Here is a 19,285-nt window from a genome sequence, read left to right as displayed (position 1 = left end):
CCTCCCTATGGCCTTTCTTGTAGATGGGAGTCACATTGGCAAGCCTCCAATCCTCTAGGACCTTTCCAGATAACCAGGAGCACTGGCTGAGAGTGGCTCAGCAATCACCCCCACCAGCTCCCTCAGCACCCCAGGATGGGGCCCATCCAGTCCCATGGACCTGTGACAGTCCAGATGGAGAAGGTGCTTTCTAACCATCTCCACGTGAATCACCAGGGGTGTATTCTGCATAGCATTCCAGGCTTCCAGACTCAGGACGTAAAGTGCCCTGAGGATAACTGATCTGCCTATTAATGCAGATGTAAAGAAGGCATTGAGGACCTCAGCCTTCTCCTTACATCTCATGCCTTCCCTTCACATTTTGCTCTTATACATGACCCAGAGGTGGATCAAAAGTAGGGATGCTTCTCCTTTACAGCTTTTGTGCTGTCCCTCTTGTTTGTCACACCAGCTCTAGTGCAGCCTCAGAGATTTCTGTTGGAAGTCTTGTGTTCCTGGGTGCGAGGAAGATAAACGGCGCAAGCTGCTGGCAGAAGTCAGGAACTGCGTTTGAACCAGGCTGCTTAGCAGACAATGGAAAAATAAAACGTTGTAGTTTACTTTAAGCTTTGATTTTTCTTTCTTCCCTTTTTCTTAGCATAAGAAAAGAAAGAGTAGCCATAAAGAGAATTTTATATAAGCAAGAGAACTGGTTAAACGGTTCATACAGATTTCAGGCAAATATCCTCGTGGAAATAAGGAGATCCACAGCAAGTGGGGAGAACCAGGTAGGGACAAGCCATTCAAGCAAGTCTGCTCTTGAGTTCTGTACCACTTTTTTTTTTTATTGGTAACTTAACTAAAACTGTCATCACAAAATGGCCAGGGTTGGAAGGGACCTCAAGGATCATGAATCTCCAACCCCCCTGCCACATACAGGGCCACCAACCTCCTCATTTAATGCTAGACCAGGCTGCCCAGGGCCCCATCCGATCTGGCCTTGAACACCTCCAGGGATGGGGCATCCACAACCTCTCTGGGCAGCCTGTTCCAGTACCTCACCTCTCTTGGTAAAGAATTTCCCCTGACATCCAACCTGAATCTTCCCTCCCTCAAAACCATTTCCCCTCGTCCTGCTGTTATCTACCCTTTTAAAAGGTAGAACCCATCAGGTTCAGTACGAGCCCTCAAATGACCTGCTCAACCCCAGCGGCCCCAATTTTGCCCCCTTTCCCCCACATACCTAGGGTAAAGACCTGTCAATGAGTCCTGCTAGTTTCTCAGCTAAGATCCTCCCCCCCCCTCAGAGACAGGCTACTTCCATTTGCTGCCATCATGCCAGGCGCCAAGTTTCCCCATGGTCAAAAACCCAAAATTCCTGGATTTGCACCAACTTTTAAGCCACTTATTTACGAGGTGGGTTTTTTGGTACCTCTCAGTATCCTACCCTGCCACTGAAGGTATAGAAGAAAACACCACATGCACACCCGCTCCCTTGGCTACCTGCCCCAGTCCCCTGAAGTCTTTCTTGATAGCTCTGAGACTTCTCAGCAACTTCGTCATTGCTAGCCTGGACTATCAATAATGGGTGATAATCAGACCAGAAGGGCAAATCAGACCAGTCTCCTAGAAATGTCTCTGTCCCATGCCCCAGGAGGCAGCACACTTCCCTATGGGTAGGGTCAGGCCAACATACAGGATCTTCTGTTCCTCTCAGCAGGGAGTCTCCCACAACAGCCACCCTTCTATCCTTCCAGGTGGAGGCAGTCTTGAGGCATGGGGTCAACTGCTTTTCCCTCCACACCCCCACTCACCTCTCCCTCAAGTTCCAGGGCCTCAAACCTATTATGCAGAGGTACCTGGGGGGCCGAGGATGGTCATCTAGCACTCTGAGCAAGATGGAAGGTAACACTGCTAAGATGTGTGTCAAATGTACAAGTCCATGCAAGCCTAGAATTTCAAAATTCTTGAAATAGAGATGCAGTTATTACTTTTAATGCTATTTCCATCTCATCAGCCCCCCTATTGTGACCCCAAAATTAATCACCAGTAAAATTTTTATTTTCTGTCTTATCCCAACTTACTTCAGTGACCACTTAGGAGAACTAAATGCATCAGCAATGTTGGTCAGTGTATGTTCTTGCACACAATGGAAACAACCAGGAAAAGTCCTGTAAGGACCAGAGAAACAAGTTTTTTATAAGAAAAATCATTGAAATAAATAGAAGAGGGCTCATCTTGAGAACAGAAATGGTTTAGAATGGCAACTTCTACAAGCATGTCTAATTATTGCTGGTAAGCTTGTTAAGAACTTCTGAATGCATACCTCTATTTCCAACAGTTTTAAATAACTGCACAATCCTCTTACTGTCATTCCCCACTCTAACACCTTCTCCAGAAATGGCATCTAACAATATTCTATGTATTCTTCCTATTTCTTACTGACTCAGCTAGATGCAACCCAGCTTAGTGTGTGAATATCCCTCAACTCATCAAGATGCTTTTGCTAACCTGCAGATTTATTAGTACAAGTGCTACAGATAAGGAAAGATAACGTGTAGCACACTTCTATGTTCACTGTGTACTTTTTCTTGTTAATGAAAACTGAAACATCTTTCTGCTTTCTTATAAAAGCACTTTCCAAGAAAATTTGTCATACTGTTGAAGGATACATAGGAATCTTTTTTCCAAGTATTTCCACTCAATTTTTGAAAAAGATCTTCTTAGATCGCTTCATATGTAGCAGTTTTAACACTGTGGATCATGTCTTGGATACTTGAGTAAGCAAACCAGACATCCTGGCTAAGTCCTGTAATTTGAATAGAGTTGTCTCCTAAAAACAGAGCAATATTTAACCTCATTTGTAGGTCATGCAGTTCCTCATTCTCTGCCTCATCAAAATCCAAGATGGAGCCACCCTTGATTTCTCTTTGAAACTGTTCTTTCAGAATTGTACTCTTCAGCCAGGTTTCTGCTTTTTCCACTTGCTTCTCACTCTCACCACAAATCTAAACAAGCCTGATCAACTTTATTTGCCAAAACTGCTTTGCATATTTCCTTCGGAGGATGCATATATTATAAATATAAATAAGTTTGAACCCCTATTATCAAGAAAGAGTCAGCTCTAGAGCACTCATACTCATTACCTACTATCAAACTGTAAAGATCAAGTCTCCAGTCTCTTCATAAGTTTCCTGACAGTTTTTGAATATGTTTCCACTAAAGAACTACCTTTCCAGACACACTAATTGTTTCAGCTCTGAGATCTACAGAATTGCATGTACTGAACCAGTTCAAGATGACAACACAAACCTGTTTCAATCACTGGGAAGATAACAGGTGTACTGCTGTAATCCACATTCTTGAAGCATTCTGGAGACTGACACTTGGATATCATCTTGGGCAACAAAATGAATTATTTTTATTTTTGCACAGCAGGCTTCACACACCTGCTTTGGTGGTTATATAGCCATCATTAGCCTGCAAGGATGAAACATAAGCAGGGGTAAGTAAACAATCAACAATTATTTACAACACATACAGTCATCATCATTAGGAGATAAGAAAGAACAATAGATACATCCCAGGATAAGCTTCAAGTCTCTTTTCACATGCTGATAAATACCCCCTCTTTTTACTTTCTGGGATGCAGTTCATGATTGTGAATTATTTACCAAATAAAGTGTTGTGCACCTTTCTTTTCCAAGCTTGCTCTGCAGATGTAGAAAACTTCATGCAGACTAAGTACTACAGTCAGTCTTTCCACAAGACTGCTCAGCTCCTCCATGTAATCCTTCCCTCCCATTGCTCTTGTGAGCTGACTTCCACACCAGAGACTTTCCCACTTCTGTTATCAAAATAAAGGAAGCCTGCAAACAGGCTTTTAAGCCAAATCCTTCTCCATCCTTACTCCTCATTGTGTTTGCCATTCACTAGCTCAGTTTGGTCTACAAATGCCTCTAAGGCAGGAACCCAGATGCAAGGATTTTCCCCTCTTAGTCATGCAGGGTACAGTAGTAGGTTGCTATTGAAGACAACAGCAAATGTTATTCACTCCAGAATAAAAAAAAGTTGCAGGCAGAGAGTTGCTCCTAATGAGACACAGCTTCTCTATTAAGAGTTCTGCTAACATCATCCCCAGCTCATACCTGTGTTCAAGTCTGTGGACTTGTCTATATCATTTAAAGCTTTACCAGAATAAGAGGATGCAATCATAGGTAGATCTTGTTCTTTACAAAGGTTTAGATGCTCTTTTGTCTTGAAGGCAGAATCAGATACTCCATACTCTCATTTTTGGTAAAAGCACAAATTATAATTGGACAGTATCATTTAAATATTAGGCTTATGCATTTCAAGTCAAAAGACATCTTGAGAAACCTAAGAAGTTTCACTGAAGTAAAAGCCACAATAACATTCCTCTCCTTTAATATAAGAGATGTTGTGTTAAAAGATATTATCGAAAAATTGAAGTTAATAATTTCACTTTCCTGCAAGTCTTAAATGCATTATCCAGTAGCATAGAATAACAAGAAAGCTTCCCACTCACCTTCTTAGTGCTTCCTATTACATGTGGAAATAGTCCTATTTCCACACATAATAGTGACTGAAGTACCTGTTTAGAGGTTGAAAGTTTGGTTTGATATGTCTATGATGACATCTCCACTTTCCTTGGTAATATCACCAGCAGCCACCTGGAACACGATGGAGCCAATTGTCATCTCATAAATCCTGTGCTGGGTTTGAAATGGGACCAAAGAAAGCTGCAGGACAGAAATGCAGACACTGAGCAGAGAAGCATTCATGGGTACAATGGCTGCAAAGACCACAGTTCATCTCTGGACTCTACCTGTGAGAACTCAGCCCACATCATTAACTGAATTATTTCTCATCTTACCATTTTGCTCATGACCACATAAAGGAGAACCTCAAGAATCACCAGCACGCTCCAATTTTTGGCTGACATCATGGACACAATTAATTCACACACTTATGAAACACCTGACTTCCAGTTACTGAAGTCGTTGTGTTGTAGACTTCTGATGATACTTAGCTTATTACCTGCAGTGCACACAGGGTGCAGGGAGAGCTCAGCCCTTAGTACTTTTATTAATATTACTTCAATTCTGTAGATAACAAAGGATGTCAGTCATCATTTGCAACCACCTGATAAAGTTCACTTTGTAATACATTACATATTATATATAGTTTTCAATATAAATGCAGTTTCAATGGGAAAATACACTTTCAGGCTGTATCTTGCTAAGCCATTATTAGAGATGAGCATGCCTAACATCTCTTGCCATTATATTAATTTTATGTTCTACAGTACAACATGAAATGAAATCCTCTGTGGAACATCATAACGTTTTGAAAGGGCTCTGATGTCTTTTTTAGACCACAGCTTTTGCCAACCACACAAATTCAGAGCCCATTTTTCAGTTATAGATTGTGCTTTCAGGGTGATGAAAGCAACACATGGAGTCACTTGAAATGACAGAAAGCAACAACACAACAGAAAGTGAAAAGAAACATTTAGAGTTCTTATACTAGTTGGCAAAATAAAAACTTAATTCATGTAAGAGAGTAGAAAGTTCAGTAACAGCACCTTTAAACAGTTAGTATTGATTACTTGATGGTGAGAAAGAATAAAACTATTCTAGGAAGACATATGAAACTGAGGATTCAGAAGAAAAGAGTAAGGGATGTTCTGTGCTACACAGAGAACCATTTAGAATGTGGCACGATTCTGCAAAGAATCCCTTAATTATCCATCTGCTTTTAAGTCAGGTCATTCAACCAAATCCCACAAGTGAACAAGTAAATAACTAGATTTAAGTCTTCACATGTACATCAGCACTCCAAAGCAAATGATGGTCTTTTACACAGATCACTGCATCCAGCACAGATGCACTGAGACTGGGAAAACCTGGAAGAGTTAAAATTCAGTTTTAGTCAGAAATTTTCAGCTTATCGCTGTACAAATGAAGTTATTTATCCTTAAGTTGTAACGTTAGAAATAATCAAAGCCCAACCAGAACGCAGGACATAGGTAATCATATAGATCACTAATTAATACTGTAGTGAAGTCTGTTGGGCATTTCATTTGGCAAATTTAATATCTGCCTAAGGCTTCTCAGCTTTTCCTTTTTTTCCTCTTCATGAAATTTTATATTTGTTTCCTCAGTTCCCTCTCCATGGCCCATCCATATTTTCCTCTCTTCAATAATTTAATTCCCACTTTCATGAGCGAAGCACCATTATGCTTGTCCTATCTGTTTTAACTTCACACTTCACTACAGATTTATGGAATGCCTTCTGAAATTCTTAAAGCAGCAGTTTACTCAAGCAGATTAAAAGCAGAGGGAAACAAGGTCATCTTCAAAGAAAAGGCGGCATCAGCACATAGGTTTTCTGATCTACATCCATAAAAATAAAATAAAAAAAGGTACTGGGTGCAGTTTCCTGAAGGCAGTGAAATAAACATCACCTTGTTGGGGATGGAGAAGATGAAAATGCTTTAACCAGCCTTTTTTAAATGAAAGATAATTTTATAACCAAAAAAGAGAAAACCCACATTTAGAAATGAATTATCAGTTCTACTAGTGTTTTAAGCTGTCCTTTTTTTCTATCCTCTTGTTCTCAGAATCTCTTCAGGAGAGTGGTGAATGGTTTCATCGCTGCATGGTTCATCTCTCATGTTGAGATGAACCAAGCATCTCCACTTGTAAAAAACCTCAAACCCTCAAAAATACCACCAGCATGTTAGTGTAGGTCAGCCATGCTGAATTTAGTTTTGTTAACTGGATTCCAAGTAAAACAGACTCAAGTACCTGTCTGAAGTAGGCTAGATTTGAGTGGCTCTCTTCATTTAGATGAGAACTTACATATTGGATGAAGGAAAGGTTACCACTGAAAGTCATTTGAAAACATTCATTTTTACAAGTTGAAAATAAGAAGAGAAAGGAAGAAGATGGTCTTAGCAGAACATTTTTCAGTAACGGTCCCCTGTGGAAATATTTCCAACAATCTGCAGTCTAAAGTTTGCTGTCTAAACCTTGTGTTACAAGACTGAGATTCTGCTGGCACTGGGTACCTCTCTGAAGCCACATATAACCTACAGTCACAGTGTCTTTATGAGAGAGAAAACTGCTGAACTTTATCTCCCACCTACACTGGTGAGATTCAGGAACTGCTTCTTGGCAGAAAGTGTCACCCCAATATCTTTAAGTTTGCACAATTCATAAAGGAATCACATTACCCACAAATATATACTGTAAACAATGTAAATTACCCCTCCTCCCCCCCAAAAAAATGGATAACAACTGGATCCCAGAAACAAGAGGTCAGCCAATCTTTCAACTGTCTGGAAAATTTGTTACTGCCTTCAAGAATTTGGAGTTGAGCTCAAGTACAGGAGGAGCAGTGGGACAGAGCACATAGAATTTCAAAGAACAAAAGGTTACTTTCAAGAACATGAGGAAAACAACATCTTTTCCTCTGATCTAGACAGCTTCTTTAGACAGTCAAAGGAGTGCCAAGTGTGCACATCCCTTCTAAAACAGCTTCTTAAAATTGCTGGAACAATCAAAACTCAAGAGCAGTAATGCTGGCAAATGCACACCTTCATCTCATCCACCTGGCAGCATATCTAAAACATGCACTAATCACAGTCTATTCTCTTCAGCATCTTAACACACCTTTCTTTTGTTTATCATGTTTTTTCCTCTTAGCAAAGTCTGTAAAAGCACTACAAATATAATTTGCTTTAGTTTTATTCCTGGTAATATCTATTTTACTGCTTATTTACTACTACAGAATTTAGAAATACTGTGGAATGAATGCTCTTACTATAAGAGGCATCTTGCCATTTTCACTATCCTGAAAACACAGGTAGCAGATGCTTTGACAAACAGCTTCATTAATACCAGAAAAACAAAACCACATTTTACAAAATCCAGTCTTTTGTGAACTTTGTTACCAGCATTTAACCAAACAAGCAAAAAAAAAAAATTGGCATCACATAAAATAGGACATTAATGGAAAGGCCCCTAAGCTACCAGGAGAAAGGATGACCTGTGATGCTGGAAATCACTAGAGGCTTTCCCAGTTATGCATAGATATGGTACAGAGTGCTTCATTCAAGACATTAATTCTGTCATCTTCCTTCTTAAAGGCAAATTCAGATGTATTTTATACATACATATCACTATAAGGCCAAGTGGAATACAGGTGAACTGGACAACACATTTTTCAAAATAAAGTTACAAAAACAAAGTTTCATATTTTATTAAGTTATCTGCATACAGTTCTACCACCTTCTCAGACTCCAGCAGAAAGTTACTTCAGTGAAAACATTATTTCCAGGGTTTGACTCTAAAAACAACAGCATCCAAAAAAATAAAATACATTTTATTGTGGATCATCAAATATATTATATATAAATATATAGACTTTGTTAAATATTTTGTGTTCTTTTCCTCATTCTCACTGTGTTTTACACTAAGTGTTCCTTGTGACACAGTTTACTTCACATTTGTTTCACAAAAAAAAAAATGTAGGGACCTAAAATAGAGTAACATCACCTCTTAGTCTAATGAGGTTGGTGTTCTCTTACACATCAGTTTATCACCAGCAAAGTCTCATTGCTTAATCAAGAAACAGAGACAGAATAGATCTTTGTTTCCCCACTGCATTTTAAGAGACACCTATGAAAGCCTCCAGCTACATAATGAGGGTTATCAACATCATTCTGTATTTCAGCCTCAAACCACAGTTTCGCAGGAGCCCTTTGTTTCTGTGAACAGTTCACTAGAGTAAATTCTCTACATGTGCCTTTTTACATCATCCTCACAGAGCTATTTGAAGAACTCTCAAGCGTACCTCCAACTTTGATACACCACAGAAATAAGTGCTGCACACTAACACTCCTATTGAGGGTGATCTCGCTGCCACTTCAGCAATCAAAATACACTTCACGAAATAAGGTAGAAACAATCAGTACAGCTTCCTTAAAAATACAGGTGAGTCCTCCTAACTTTAACCTCATCCATTCAAGGTCACAAAACGCAGAGTTGAGCACTTCAGCCAAGACAAGCAATGGGAAGCTTGTCAATCCTCTGCTCCAGCAGGGATGTCACAGCAAACCACGGACAGTAGTATAGGACTGCTAAATAGCCTTTAGAAGAAAGAATACCTAAACAGATTGGTTTCCTTGGAAGTGTTCTGGTGGCTTATTTCTGATAAAGCCAGAGAAAAAAAAAAACTTTATCAGCTTGGCTCTCAAACACTGTCCTCTCTTGTCGTTTTGAAAGCTTGGATGACCTTGCTAAAACTAGACAGGAGTACAAGATCTGTGAATTAAATGGGTGGGATGAAGCTACAGCTGGTGCATCTTACAGGGCCAAGAGTCCTGACCTGACCTTTCATCTTTCACACACAAGGAGTCAGATCTTCAGCTTGCTGCCATGAGTAATTCACACGTACTCCAGTTCTTTGTACAGAAAGATGGCTCTCTTAAAGGATTATTCCAGCACGTGAGATGGGCAAATTCAACTACAAAAGAATGAAATCCTGCCAAAGCTTCATGAAGAACTTTCTTCAACCACTGCATTGGGTCAATCTTCCCTTGAAGGAACTGCATCAAGATAAGTTTTCATCTTGGAAATATTTATGACTTTTTTTCTGTGTTAGTTTAAAAGTTCAAACAGAATCACTCAGGTTGGAAGAGACCTTAAAGATCATCGAGTCCAACTAACCATACTACCCTAATTCTAACAGCCCACCACTAAATCACGTCCCTGAGCACCGCATCTAAACAGACTTTAAACACATTCAGGGATACTCAACCGCCTCCCTGGGGAGCCCATTCCAGTGCTTAACGACCGTTTCTGTGAAGAAGATTTTCCTGATATCCAACCTAAACTTACCCTGGCGCAACTTGAAGGCATTTCCTCGCCCTGTCACCAGTGAGAAGAGACCACATCAGTCAACAAAAGCTGTGACAACAGCAATAACAGTCGAGGTATAACAGTGTTATTTAGGTACCTACACTGGAGAAACACTGAAGATTCCACTGTGGATTCAAGATAAGCCAGATATTTCAAGCCCTTTCTCAAGCTAAGAAGAGAAATTCATGGGATCCATTTCTCCCATTGACCTCAGTGACACTGAATAATCTAAAACTTAGAAGGGGAAAATAGTTTAAATCAGATGCTGAATGATAATAAATTCTAATCATAGTAATATTTCAGTGGGGAAAAAACTATGTATTCTTTTAGAATGTCGACAAAAATTAGAAATAATAACAACCTTTGGCACAGGAGCTAAAGAAACTTTCTTCACAGTTTCACACAACAGTTCTCTCACCAGCTCGTATCTACAGAACTCAGATGGTTTTTCCCCATTAATTCCAAGGATATCACTGCAACGGTATGGCAAGTTTATAACACTGGATCTCTCTCCTAAATACATGATTCTTCTCTAAAGAAATGAATAACCCTTCAGCAAGGCTGAAGAAAACCCAGGCCCCTCTTTGGATTCCAAAGCCAGGAACATTTTATTCTGCAATACTGCTAAGCAGTGTGAAGCAACTTACTTCTATTGATCTCGTGGTTCTCCTGCCAGACTTACTCCTCCGTGTGCTAAGCATCAGTCTGCAATCTCCTGCAGTGCTGGTAGAGGGCAATATAATAAAGCCAAATGCTCTTCAAGGCAATTGTCATAACTGGCTCCTACAAAAAGTCACAGGAATTGTTGTTACTCTGGGTTTATGTTCTAATACTGAAGTAGAATTTAAAATTAAGTCTTTTTTATTTTTTTTGGTCCACAAGAAGTCCACATTGTGTATTTCTTTCTTTTTTGTACAAAAGCACAGGCACACTCTCAAGACTTAAAAATATTGCTAGGGAAGAAAATTAAGACATAACCCTCTTTGTTATGATTTTTTTCCTTGTCCTCAGCCATCCATTAGAATGTAGATGTTACACTATGCTTCACATCCGTAAGAAGTCTTTATAATATGTCAATTTAAAAAATCTCAGAGGTTTCTCTTGAAAAAGATTAACAAGCAAATTGGAAGCAAATCAATTGAAAGTACAGGATAAATATTAAATTCTCCCAAGGACTTTCCTACTCACACTCACCCATACAGGCAGATATTCACATGCATATGTGTAACACTATAATGTGAAAAAGCGCAGCAGTAAGAGCAGAGTGGCACAAACCCAAATGCAGCAGCTGCCACAGACACAAAGCAAGAAAAACTGCTTACCTACAGAAGGCCTCCAGCAGGCAGGAATCTCCACCAAGATGTCCACACTTCCACTGCCAGCCCTTAAATGAGGTCTAGGAAGGGGTGGATTCTGGCTCCATCCCTTCCTTCACTCAGTGGCATTAGATGCACCTGAGATCCCTGGGTTGGCCCTGCCTTCCCACCAGGTGCTCAATCACTGTTTCAAGCCCTGACAGCATTTCTGCTATATTAGGAAATGAAAACTTGCTTTCAAAGTGTAACAAAGGGAAGCCTGCATTGAGATCATTGATAGGAAAGCATTATGTTACAGAACGTCAGTTTAATCTCTCATGATCGTGAGAGATCATGAAACATTGGTAAAATGGAAATGGCAAAAAAAAAATTTTTGATTCTTCACTACAAATGCATTTGGCATTTTCAGCCCCCTGTGCATAAAATGGCTGCGGTGCTTCTGGTATTCATTGTCTATGGATGGCTTGTGCAATAACGAGAGATTGCAGTGGCTGCTACAAGTCAAACATTCACAATGAAAAGACAGTCCTTGGTAGCATGTTCTTACAGAGACAAGAGCAGCTAGAGCTTAATTAATATATGCATAAATATATGCACTAACATGTATGTATATATACAGTGCCTAATACAACACTGAGCTTAGCTAGCATCTTTTCAAAGGTACTGTGGTATAACTAGATAATAGCAATATGCAAGGGCTGCTCCAGAAGTTGGCCCATGGTGGATGTTGGTGGTATGACAGAAGAACCTTCCTACCAGTATTCCATTACACTTTGTTGCCATATGACAGATGGCAGCAGGGCAGTCTGACAAAATGGCACCTTACATGGAATTGTGTATGAAGCAAAGGTGTATCATTGAATTCCAACATGGTTTGAAACAACTTCACCTTCTCCAGACCCTGGACAACAGACCCTGCTAAAGAAAAGTCTGTCCCCTGCTTTTTTATCACCTCCCTTTTGATATTGAAAGGCTGCTATCGGATCTACCCAAAGCCTTCTCCAGGTTGAACAGCCCCAGCTTTCAGCCTGTCCTCATAGAGGAGGTGTTCTGTCCCTTGGAATGCTTTTTTGTGGCCCTTCTCTGGATGCCCACCAACAGGTCTCAGTCTCTCCTATTCTCCTGGGCAACTAGCGATAGAACTAGAGGAAACAGCCGTGAGTTGTGCCCAAGGATGCCCGGGTAGTCACTGTCCCTGGAGGTGTTCAAGAAATGCGTAGATGTGATAGTAAGGAACATGATTTACTGTACTGTAAGCAACACTGGTAGTAGGTGGATGGATGTGGAACTTTATCTGCCACTCACGAAAGGAAGAAATATTTTGTATGGTACATGCTCAGTGAATAAGCTTATTCTTCATCCTCCTCTGATTTTCCTGTTTTCCCTGTCCTTTAAGATCTTCCCTTAAGCAGTCTCAGCAGTGTTGTGGATGCAGGGTTGTGCAGTGTTGTCAGTCAACTACATGTGCACGAGAGCCCTGAAGTGCAATATGAGCTCATTAAGTGAGGCTCTTGGCTAAATTTCTAGCTGCCCTCAATCTGTAGAACCGCAGCTGTTTCCTGTGGTGCTAATGTCTCTTTGTTCTTGTACATGTAAAGGTCCACTGCTGTAAAACAGGAGGCATTACTTTCAGAGCAGACCTTGCACACTGGAACTCAGAGAGACAAGGCCCAGGATCTCAAAACATGAAGTGAAGTTAGCACTGTGTGGAAAGGGTATTTGGACTAGGTGACTTCCACACATTGCTTTCAACCAAAATCTTTTTATCAAGTAATTCCTCTGCAGTCATTCTCAGCCGTTCCTTACAGCAAATTCTGGCATTTTGCAACAGTTAATTATTATGGACACAACCCAGTTCTAATCACATGAAGGACTGGGCAATTATGTTCTTTTAGCTGAGGGCTTGGAATAGTGGTGAATATGTGTAGAAAATCCTGCATTGAAAGTCAGTTTGGACTTCTGAGCAGGACTTAATGGTTGCAGAATCCTCTCTGTCTGAACTGGACACCAGGAAATCTTCAGTTTGCTTGAGGAGGGGCAGCATGCAGTTCTGGAAGTTGGAGGCCCAGCTAATAATTCAACAGAGATTTCATGGGATTAAACTGTCAGTTAGCCAGGCTGGACCTTGAGGATGCTGTGGGTGGGGATGTGGGTGGAGAGGTGTCTTCTGAGCTTCAAGCACATGTGGAGAGGTGTCTTCTGAGCTCTGGCACAGTCCCTGCTCTGTGTACTAAAAGAAGCAGGGATGGATGCAGGGGCTGAGTGAGACCCAGGCTACAGGCAGTTGGTACTGTGGCAATGTCCAGTTCCTAGCCAGGGGCGGTTATCACCTGGCCCTTATGGTGACACCCATAGTGACACTTGCATTCCTGGCTGTAAGGGCAGGTTACTCACCAACTCAGGTTAATGGCTAACCCTAGGGCAGCTTCTGCAGAAGGTGGAAGTTCAGCCCTCTGTAGGGACTGCGTGGATTCCTTGGGGAGGTGAGACCCTGCCCTGCAAACTGGGTGGCAATGAGGGAAGGAAGCAGCATGAATGGGGGCCGCCATCCAGTGACTGGTGCTGGGAGCCCGGCACTCACATCCTGCTCCTGGCCAAAGGTGTGTTCCTGGATGCTGAGCTGCTGCTTAGCCCTGCAGGTAAGAAGGGACTGCAGCGAGATGGGGTGATGGGAGAGGGCTGGGCTGGATCCTTGTCAGATGCAGGAGGAGGCTGCATCCTGCTACGGCAGGTGTCCTTGTAGCTCTGGTCAGGGTGTGCTGGAAAGAGAGAGGACAGCAGGAGTAATGCTGCACCCACGCAAGGTGTTGGGCATGGGAGTGATGGCACTGGGTGCCATGGGATGTCATGACCATGTACCCTTTCCCCTCTGCAGCATCTTGCGATGCAGGCTTCCCTGCTCTGCATTTTCCACCTGTTACTGCTACCTGCCCTGTCTGAGGAGCAGTTCCGCACTCCAGCTGCCAGTGTGCTGCTGGCACGCAGCCTCTTTGCCTGTGGCGTCTCCACATTATTGCAGACCACCCTGGGAAGTCGGTGAGCAAATGGAGTGATACTGGGCCAGGACATGGCTCTGCACCCTTTGAGCCTGGGTTTGGATAGGTTTGGATGGAGGTACGAAGAGGCACAAGGGCTGGGTTTTCCAAAATGACCCCTTGCCCTACATCATGGAACAGACTGTCCCCTCCCTGCCACTGCTGAATCCTCCTCTCACCTCTCCCTCCAGCATACTGCTGTGCTTTGCAGCTCCTGGCTGCCTTGCTCCAGCATCACGCACAGCTGTGGTGTAGGGGCTGGGCATGTGCTTTTGGGGTGTATCCAGAGGCTTTGCCAAGTGCTGTCACTCAGGATGTGCTAAGGCACATTTGGTATATGGGGATCTCACATCTTCCCCTTCCTACCTGTCACTCCTCCAGCTCCTAGAGTTTTGAGAGATCTCAAAGCCCCTTTTTCTCCCTAACCTGCCCTCGCTGTTCCCCTCCCCAGGCTGCCACTGGTTCAAATCCCATCATTTGAGTACCTGGTCCCTGCCTTGGTGCTGAGCTCCCACTTGTCCCCTGGAGTCAGTGAAGATGGGAATGGTGAGTGCAGCCCTGGAACCTCTCCCCTGTATCCTGTGGGGTCCTAGGCCATGCCAGTGCATCTGGGTAGGGTGAGGGATACTAAAGGGTCTGCTGGCTGGCTCTTCTGGTGATGAAACACAGAATTCTGGGCACCCTGCTCACCTCTGGTTACAAAGACAATGTGTCTGGAGCCACAAATGCATAATTTGTGGCTTATACCATGCCCAGAGCCAGAGGCAGTGCTTTCTGGGATGTTCTTGTTGTGCCCTTCTCCAGCCTGCAGTCCTATGCTGCATGCCTTCAGATCTGATGATCTGCAAGCTTCTCCCCAGGCGGGCTCAGTGTCTGTGAGTCTTGCATCCTTCCGAAATTCCATTCCAGGCATGGCTATGGCCACCATGTGCCCTGAACCACATTGCACCATCATGGAGAGCAGAACCACCTCACTGCGAGAGGTGGGTGCTCCTCTTGTGCTCCTGTTGCTGTCTGTGCCCCTCAGCCCCTGTCCCATCTCTCCCACAGCTCTTCAGGGGATTGCTATGAGTAGGGGCGCACAAGGAGATGTGAAGAGATAGGGGGAATGATGGTGCACATGGGTTCCCCTGGGCTTGGGGTGAGCACAAGGCTGGAGCATAAGGAACAGGTGTTCATTTGAGGGTGACTGGGAGAGACTGGGATGCTCTCTGTGTATTTCATTCTTTCCCCTGCAGGTGTCTGGGGCTGTGCTGATCTCCGGGCTGGTCCAGCTGGTGCTGGGAGCTGTGGGTGTGTGCGGCTGGGCAGTGCAGCGTTGTGGGCCCATGGTCCTAGCCCCCAGCCTCTCTATCATCGGGCTGTCTGCCTACAAGGAGGCTGCTTTCTTCTGCTCTGCCAACTGGGGTGTAGCGCTGCTGTACGTCAGTTTGGGAGCCAAGCTGGCGTGCAGCTCTGTGTGCTTCCCTGTCATAGGGAAAGAGGCGTCCCCATGGTGCAAGGCACACGTTTGGGGCCTCATATCCATGATGTTGCATGGTGACCTGTGCCTCTTCCCAGGCTCATGCTCCTCACCATCACCTTCTCCCAGCACCTGGGATCCTGCCGCCTGCCCTTCTGTGTCTGGCCCTATGCCCCAGGGGTCTCCATGGAGTCGTCTGTCCCCACCTTGCGCACTCTCTCGGTATCACTGCTCACATACTGCTCAGCATGCTGCACATGGGCTCCTTTGGGGTCCTGGTAGGGTTAAAGGAAACTTGGTGGTCCTGGGGTCAAACTGGCTGCTGGGGGCTGAAGTGGGTGAGTCCTGGGGCAGCACCGGGGGCCATGGGAGCATTGGGGACCTATGCAAGAGGGTGCTTGGGGCAACTGAGCTTGGGGTGCTCCCTGTGGGCTAATGGGAGATGTGGAACAGCTCCTTGGGAGAAGTGATGGGGTGCTAGCACAATAAGCAGGGTTACAGTCAAGGAGAGCAGGCTGGAGGACCTCTCCTCAGGTTTGTGCTACCTTACAGGTTCTCCTCCCATTTGCTGTTGTCTGCACCATCTGTTCTATCGTCCACCACTTCCACGTCTCCTGGGACTTGCCAGACCTGGCGACAGCACAGCTTTCCTGGGTCAACAGCACCCTTCACACCCCATGGCTTCAGCTGCCTTATGCAGGTGGGGTTGCAGGGCTGTGTGTGGCTGTCACCCCAAGGCAATGTCACTTGTCCCCTGTCCTCTGCTGCAGGTGAGTGGCCGCTACTCACCCCCCGGGCGCTGGCAGTGGGCATCGCTATGGCCTTCGGCTGCAGCATTAACTCTGTGGGCTGCTACGTGCTCTGTGGGAGGCTGCTGCAAGCCCCCCAGCTGCCCCCACACACCTGCAATCGAGGGCTGTGCATCGAGGGGCTGGGCAGCCTGCTGGCAGGGCTGCTGGGTTCTGCAGGGGGCACGGCTGCCAGCATCGCCAATGCCTGTGCCGGTGGCCTCACGCAGGTACAGCTGGGGGGAGACTGGTGAGGGTGGGAGCATGGAGGGTATGGGAAACCTACTGCTGTGGTTCTGGGCTCTGGCTGCTGGAAACAAGGGGCTGAATGGCAAGTCTGCATGGCAGGGTGGTGCTCCTCATCCCTCCCTTCCTCCTTGATGACAGGATGGCTCTCGCCTCTCGGTGCAACTCAACGCGTTGGTGTGTGTGATGCTGGGCATGTCCCCAAGGCTGGTGGGGCTCCTCGCTCACATCCCTCTGGCAGTTCATGGTAGGTGTTTTCTCCTCCCCCTGTGCTGCAAAGCAGCAATGTGAGCCCACATCCTGCAAGACTCCTGCCCCATGCAGGTGGTATGCTCTGCGTCACCTATGCTGTGGCCGTGGGCACGGGGATCTCGTACTTTCAGTACGCAGACATTGACTCTGGGAGGAACATCTTCATCGTTGGCTTTACCATGTTCATGGCACTGCTGGTGCCACGGTGGCTCAGCGTGTCTCCAGCTCGCCTGGTCACAGGTAGTGGGGATGCTCCATAGGGATGGCAAAACCTCAGTCCCGTGGCATGGCATGGCAGCTACCTGTCCCTGCTGTCATGGGAGGCTGGTCTTACAGCAGTTTCTGCCCCTTGCCTGTTGCTGGCTTGAGACATTTCAGGTCGGGTCCTGTCACTCCAGGCTGGGTTCCCTTGGACCTCCTCTTCCTCTCCCTGCTTGTGATGCCTGTCTTTTTAACTGGCTTCTTGTCCTTCTTTCTGGAGAACACAGTCTCAGGTAAGGGGATGCTCTGGGTGCTGCAGTGTGGCCCCATGAGCCCCTGTTCTCTGGACCTGGCTGTGGAGAGCAAGGGGTCAGTTCTCCCATCACCCTGGTTGCAGGCACTCTGGAGGAGAGAGGTCTGCCTGCTGACAGGGTGCAGCGGAAACCTGGGACCAGTTCTGGTCAGCCCAGGAGAGAGGGGAGCAAAGCCAGCACTGTATATGGGCTCCCCACCAGGCTGAGGAGGCTGCTCCCCTCTTCCTGCAAAGCCTTCCCCTGCTGCTTCCTCTGCCCGGGAAGTGAGGATGAAAAGGAGGAAGAGGAGGATGGTGGCCGTGTAGCTGAGGAGGGGATGGCTGCTGCAGGGGAAGGGACACACCTGCTCCTGAAGCCTGGCACGGGGGAGATGCAGGCCGACAGGCAGCCAAGCCAAGCAGAGATTCTTGCATGGCACACAGGAGCCTGAACAGGTGGGGACATCTCACAGGGGACGTGAACCAGCCCTCCAAGGCAGCTTGTAAGCCTCTTCTCCTCACTTCTCAAACCTTCAGAAGGGACCTGCTCTTTCACACTCATTGTGGACCTCATTTCCCTGCTTCGGAGGGGAGTTATAAAAACTTTCAACCACCTCTGTCCTTGGGCTTTCTTTTCTGGACAGGATTTGTCTGGGAGGTGCCAGTCTATGACTGTGCCTGCAGAGGACACAACCATACCATGCTTTGCTGCAGCTGGTAAGGTGGGTGCCCCTAAAACCCCATCTTCACCCCTTGGGTGCTATCACCTCCCACCTGCTGGGGCAGGGCTCGATGCTTTGAGTACTCCAAAAGAACTGTAGGTACCGGCCTTTCTGTACTGGCAATGTATAAGGGCAGGAAATGATGCCCAGGAGTGAGATATTGTCCCTTGTCTGGCAGTCCCAGAGTGCTGGGCTTCATATGGTGGATAAGCGTTTTGCTGTTCATCTCCCAAGGCAGCAGAAAGGCACAGGAATCCTCTGAGGAGCCGTCCAGTTACACTAGCAGCAGTGAGGTCTGCATCAGCTATGCTCCGGTTGCAGCATTCACAGATCAGAGTTCAGGAGCATGGCCCTCACTCCAGTGCTGCCTCCACCAGTTCGAACTGGCTCGTGACAGCCCAGCTGGGGAGGAATCCCTGCAGTTCCAGTGTACTGCAAACCAGGGTACAAGGACAGAAGGTCTTGGGCTGGGAGGACAAAGGAGCCGGACTACCAGAGTGTTATCACCAGGCTGGGTTACAGTGCCATTGTTGTGGTTCCCCCTAGTCTGGTCCCAAAGGGCACCGTGATACTCAGGAGCACCCAAAGGTGGCTGCAGGAAGGGAAGAGAGTGTGGGTGCAGCTTCCTAAGTGCCAGCCATTTTGCTGTCTCATATGTGCACACACAGGGCACAGAGCAGGGACTCACTCAGGCTGCACCCTGTGTCCCAAACTCTTGCACTACAGCTCTTCCTGCACCTAATTTGGCCATGCACCCCTAACTCTTCTGCAGCTCAAGGCCATATTTTAGCCATGCAAACCTTCTGGGACTGCTTCCCATGTGCATTGTACCCTGAACCTAGCTGCTGAGTGGGGAGTTTGTGGGGACCTGCAACCTTGCTGTGCCCCAAAGCACCCCGGAATAGCAGGATCACGAGTGCATGCGTTGGGCCACACCCCCATGGACACCCCCACAGTAGCTGGGGTGAGCAGTGAGCCCAAGGCTGCCATTTGCCATCTGCCAGCACTGTGATGCAGGCAAGGCTTCCCCCACATCCCAAACGCT

General features: G+C 45.6%; 1 protein-coding gene and 1 long non-coding RNA gene across 6 annotated transcripts; one reads left to right on the top strand and one right to left on the bottom strand.

Moving 5' to 3' along the window:
• Positions 1-1,952: 1,952 nt before the first annotated feature.
• Positions 1,953-11,365, bottom strand: LOC116227280 (uncharacterized). 4 transcript variants are annotated; one of them, XR_016468012.1, is made up of 6 exons: positions 11,249-11,365; positions 10,574-10,709; positions 4,526-4,739; positions 3,292-3,459; positions 2,652-2,812; positions 1,953-2,150 (listed from the first exon to the last, which is right to left on the bottom strand). It is a non-coding gene; the product is annotated as an uncharacterized LOC116227280 (long non-coding RNA). The 4 variants fall into 4 exon arrangements; XR_004166526.2 differs by lacking the exon at positions 2,652-2,812 and having other exon boundaries at positions 11,249-11,349; XR_004166525.2 differs by lacking the exon at positions 1,953-2,150 and having other exon boundaries at positions 2,158-2,812; positions 11,249-11,349.
• A 2,375-nt stretch (positions 11,366-13,740) lies between these two features.
• On the top strand, positions 13,741-17,970 carry SLC23A3 (solute carrier family 23 member 3). Of its 2 annotated transcripts, none has more exons than XM_090143807.1 (12): positions 13,741-13,881; positions 14,118-14,278; positions 14,729-14,823; positions 15,187-15,260; positions 15,516-15,697; positions 15,838-15,961; positions 16,292-16,439; positions 16,510-16,757; positions 16,915-17,020; positions 17,098-17,265; positions 17,424-17,519; positions 17,624-17,970. In XM_090143807.1, the coding sequence occupies exons 1-12, from the start codon at positions 13,756-13,758 to the stop codon at positions 17,968-17,970; spliced, it is 1,875 nt and encodes a 624-aa protein (XP_089999933.1). In that variant the 5' UTR covers positions 13,741-13,755. The 2 variants fall into 2 exon arrangements, with proteins under 2 accessions (XP_089999933.1, XP_089999934.1); XM_090143808.1 differs by having other exon boundaries at positions 16,292-16,444; positions 16,515-16,757.
• Positions 17,971-19,285: the final 1,315 nt, after the last annotated feature.

The sequence above is a fragment of the Phasianus colchicus genome, chromosome 7, assembly GCF_987193195.1.
Source record: "Phasianus colchicus chromosome 7, bPhaCol1.hap1.1, whole genome shotgun sequence".
NCBI classification, from domain to species: domain Eukaryota; kingdom Metazoa; phylum Chordata; class Aves; order Galliformes; family Phasianidae; genus Phasianus; species Phasianus colchicus.
The sequence above is the reverse complement of the archived record's forward strand: the minus strand, read 5'-3'. Positions and strand labels throughout refer to the sequence as shown.

What these genes read in the sequence shown, in the direction of transcription:
- SLC23A3 (XM_090143807.1), top strand. Translation starts at nt 13,756, where the DNA reads ATGAGGGAAGGAAGCAGCATGAATGGGGGCCGCCATCCAGTGACTGGT. An exon ending in AACTGGGGTGTAGCGCTGCT is followed by an intron (nt 15,698 to 15,837) that starts GTACGTCAGTTT and finishes GCCTCTTCCCAG; the next exon opens with GCTCATGCTCCTCACCATCA. An exon ending in TCCAGCTCGCCTGGTCACAG is followed by an intron (nt 17,266 to 17,423) that starts GTAGTGGGGATG and finishes CTGTCACTCCAG; the next exon opens with GCTGGGTTCCCTTGGACCTC.